At 25.0% G+C, this 4,422-nt stretch overlaps 1 protein-coding gene across 1 annotated transcript; it reads right to left on the bottom strand.

Annotated features, from left to right (window-relative positions):
* Positions 1-2,620: 2,620 nt before the first annotated feature.
* On the bottom strand, positions 2,621-3,244 carry LOC120080552 (uncharacterized). The gene is made up of 2 exons (XM_039035249.2): positions 3,111-3,244; positions 2,621-2,814 (listed from the first exon to the last, which is right to left on the bottom strand). The coding sequence occupies exons 1-2, from the start codon at positions 3,168-3,170 to the stop codon at positions 2,677-2,679; spliced, it is 198 nt and encodes a 65-aa protein (XP_038891177.1). The 5' UTR covers positions 3,171-3,244; the 3' UTR covers positions 2,621-2,676.
* Positions 3,245-4,422: the final 1,178 nt, after the last annotated feature.

The following is a 4,422-nucleotide window of genomic DNA, read 5'->3' as shown; positions in this document are numbered from 1 at the left end:
ATCATGAAACTTTATGGAAATTGAAGAAAATGTTATAATTAGATAACGAATTTTTTATTATTACTGAATTAGATTATATTTAACCATTTTTAATAATCATTTTTATAAAGTGAGACAACATTTAAATGTATATTGTAAAATATTTGTGTAAATGTTGATGGAAGAGCATAAATTTAAAAAAGAAATGAAAAATAATTATAAAATAATATCAAATATTGGTAATTAATTACGCAATTAAAGGACATGGAATATATTTGCATACAAAATAATTGTAAATTTTTCATTATAAAATGAAATAGATACAAAAAAGAAAAATCATAAAATTAAACGTACATAACAGAATAAGAAAAATAAGTCATAACATTAAATATAAGAGGGATACAAAAACCATAACCTTAAACATAACATAACCTAATAAAAAAAAAAAAAAAAAAAGAAGAAGAAGAAGAAAAAGAAAACTTTACTAGTAGATAGAGCTTGAGAAAAAATGAAACCAATATTAGAGAACTTGCTTCAATTCAAGTTTGAGGTGAAATTATGTGAAAATTCAATGGAAAAGATTTGAATGAAGCTAAAAATAAATATTTATTATTTTTCTCAATTTTGAGTTATTGGAAATGAAAGCTTTGGATAGTAAGAGAAAAACAAAAACTCACATCAATTAATTTGGAGGTGGAGTGATGTAAAAATTTAATGAAAATTTTTGGAACGAGATTAAAATAAATATGTTATTTCTTGAAAATAATAAAAAAATTATAACAAAACTTATAAGAAAAAAAAACTTACATTGATCTAGCATAGTTAATTGCAAAAGAAAAAAAAAATCTAGAAATTGGAAGAATCTCGAAAATTTTCCTCTACCGAAATTTCAAGCTTATAGAAAGGTCGGAATTTCGAAATTTTATACTATGCATAGGATGTAACTGGACCTATAACTTTTTTTTCTAATGGTCGAGGTAAGCTTGTGTTAGCTATCTTGTGTTTTTTTCCCAATTTTATGAACCAATATTTCATATTTTTAAAATAGTTCTAAAACATGTAACTGGCCATCATTGCTTTTAATGAAATTGATAATCTACCTAAACATAACTCAATCACTTAGACCATGTTTGATAACCATTTTATTTTTTGTTGTAATCTACTTTTCATCAATGGTTAAAAAAACCAAGCCAAAATTTGAGGGAAAAAAATAGTTTTCAAGAAATATTTTTTGTTCTTGGAATTTGGCTAAGAATTCAACCATTGTATTTTAGAAATATGTAAATCATTATAAAAAATGTGAATGAAATAGGTTTTATTTTAAAAAATAAAAGCAAAAAAAACCAAATGATTACCAAGTGGAATCTTAAGTATTTAATCTTTTTCATAGACAAAAAGTTTATACTTTCTCCTTACAAATAATGTTGTATTCTCAAAAAAACATACTGGATTTTGATATATAATAGTATTTAGGTTAAAAAAAAATGTTTGGTTTCTAAACCATGAAAATAACAACTTAGTTTATATATCTTTAAATTTGTAATAATTTAGTAATTAAACTTTTAGTATGTAATAATGTTGTTTCATGCTTTAATTTGTGTATGAATTTAAATCTTTACAATGAAAAAAATTGTCAAATTTAGTATCAAATAATAACAATGTCACATGTGTTGAAATAATATAATTGAAATAAATTTTATTTGATTACAAATACAACAACTACAAGAACGAGGATCAAACATTTTGACCTTTAAAGAAGAAGACATGAATATTCAAATGACCCGACAATCCAAAAAATTCAAATCACACACTTGTCTTTATTCAAAGTTTGATTACTTTAAATTAATTATTGGATTAATTTGTGAATTTCTTTATATTTTTCTTTTGAAGTTGTTACGATGTTTGTCTTTCTTAAAGTTGGCAATAAATAGTTATAGATTTTTAGTATTTAAAATTTGAATTTTATGAGATTTTAGTTATTAATTAAATAAATTTACAAATTTTTATTTTAAAAGAAAAAAAATATAATTTGATAACCCAATCCAACTCAAGAGTTGGGTAGGGCGAGTGAATAATTTATTTGGGTTTTTGGGTTGTTAACCCAACCAACTCAAATTTTTAAGTTGATCAAAAAAATATCATGAATTCAACCTCAATCAACCCATATACACTCCTAATTATGTCAATTATTATTGAGTTAAAGCTCACTTTGGTTTAGTTTACATAACTTTTGTCGTCAAATTATATTAACTTGTTTATATATATATATATTTTATCATTGTAATAAAATTAATTATCAAGTGTTTGTTCTATTGAACAATATTCTTATTTTCCATTTCATATTCACTTTTCCAAATTATTTTTTTAGGACATTCTTTTGTTATCGTCGGCCATAAAGCCTTTAAAATAATCAAAATTATAATTTGCAATACCAAAGACTTTCTTATAATTAGTTTAACACCAAAAATCCAACAAAGATCAGCTCTCATTCTTCACAATGGAGGCCATTGTGAAAGCCTTTCTAAAAATGAGAGCCAAAAGAAAAAAAAAAACCAAAGAACCAAAAAGAAAATTCCTTATAATTATTCTCTCACTCTCATAAAGAGAGAGGGTTGAAAAAATATATTATATAGAGAAAAAAAAGTTCTAACAAAGAGCATCAAATAAAATTAATGTAAATATGGATTACAAATGATATCACTTGTTCACAGTATCCTTAACAGCATCTGCTACTCCTTGTGCCTTAGCCATCATTTGTTGTCCTGCCTCTTGTACCGACTCTTTGGTTGATTGAGCGACATCACTTGCCTTATCCATCATGTTGCTCACCTTCTCCTACATTAAGATCATAAACCTACATGTTACCAATTAACCCTTAATTTTCTACCTTAAGAATATAAACTCACAATGATTAATAAAGAATAAGGTACCAACTTTAGCATGTAAAGCCCCATAATAGAATAGTATTGCTTAGATTATCATGGATGGCTAGAAATGCAGTAAGATGTGATTTACTAAATGATATAATAATGTTACTTAATATTGTATTAATTAATATGATCTTAAACGTAGTATCAAATTATTTCTTATAGAAAGAAAATTCAAATATATTTAATGGATGAAAAAAAAACCTGAACTTGGCCTTTGGCCTCTCCAGTGTGGTAGCTTATCTTGTGAGAATTGTCTGCCATCTTTTTTCAAATATAAATAGAGATTCAAAAATACAACAAAATAAATGAGAACTTGAAAAAGACTTGAGTTAATATGGCTCTAGTTTTTTGATTTAGAACCCTAAGCTTGGTGTTCATTTATATAGCAACATTGGGCTAGATTACTGGCTTCACACGTGTAATACTCTTATTGAGTCATCGTGCCAAGTGTCGACTTTTCATTGGAGCTGTTATATAGAGCCCCATGTGACCAGGAGCAGGCAAGAAGTGTTCAAATGATTCAATGACAAATTAGGGAAATTTGACTTCTTCCATTTTCCATTTTGGATATAATTGGGATGACATTTAGGATATAGACGATGTTATTGAGGATATTCTTGTCATTTTACATTCTTCAAATATTTTAAAAATACTTAAATACTTAAGTGCAACTTAAACTGCATTTATCTTTATGCCTCCTTATTAAATATAGCAATAAAGACTTAAAATTACTCTTTTTTACAAAAGTAAACAAAAGTTTTCAAAATGAAAAACGTTATTAATTGTATAATTTAATGGGCTTGAAATGCACCTAAGTATTTTTTCCAAGATAAGGTACTTTCACTTTGGACTCAAATAAAATAAAAATGAGTTTACTTATTTATTTATTATTTTTGCAACACAAACGAAGAGTTCAATTTTGAGATCATTTGTTCCTCTCCCAGATTATTCTATAATCAAATCATTTTTCAAAAAATTATTTAGCGAGATTATATAGTCTAAATTTAAAATTATTTGAAACCAATCTTTATTTATTTATTTATTTATTATTTATTATTTTTTTTTGTAAATTTCAAGCTTAGCTCTTAAAATTTGGTTAACCATTGGATTTTAAAAAAAATACATTTATGACACTATTGCTGGTAAGGAAATAATTGAGATTAACAAGAACTAGAGCTAAAAATATTTTGAAGCATTAAATGTTTACTTCCAAATTAAGTTTCTAATGGTAAAGAGTTGCAACCTTTCAAGTTAACTTTTCTATCCAATAAATATAATAAATTATAAAATTTAGGTTCATCCAATCATTAAAGAATTGTACTAATTTATTTTCATTCATTTATATTTATAAGAGTAGTTGAAGGGGCATTAGATGAATTTAGACAATATAGGTGAAACGTTGTATCATTTCATAGTATATTTCATTTTTTATAAATACTGTTGTATTTCTTATATTTGATAAAGAAGATTTGACAACCTTAAAAGCTTTTTAAGCTTTGTTTCTTGTATGTTG

Source organism: Benincasa hispida, chromosome 6 (genome assembly GCF_027475165.1).
Source record: "Benincasa hispida cultivar pf3 chromosome 6, pf3_genome.v1.1, whole genome shotgun sequence".
In the NCBI taxonomy this organism is placed as follows: domain Eukaryota; kingdom Viridiplantae; phylum Streptophyta; class Magnoliopsida; order Cucurbitales; family Cucurbitaceae; genus Benincasa; species Benincasa hispida.
The sequence above is the reverse complement of the archived record's forward strand: the minus strand, read 5'-3'. Positions and strand labels throughout refer to the sequence as shown.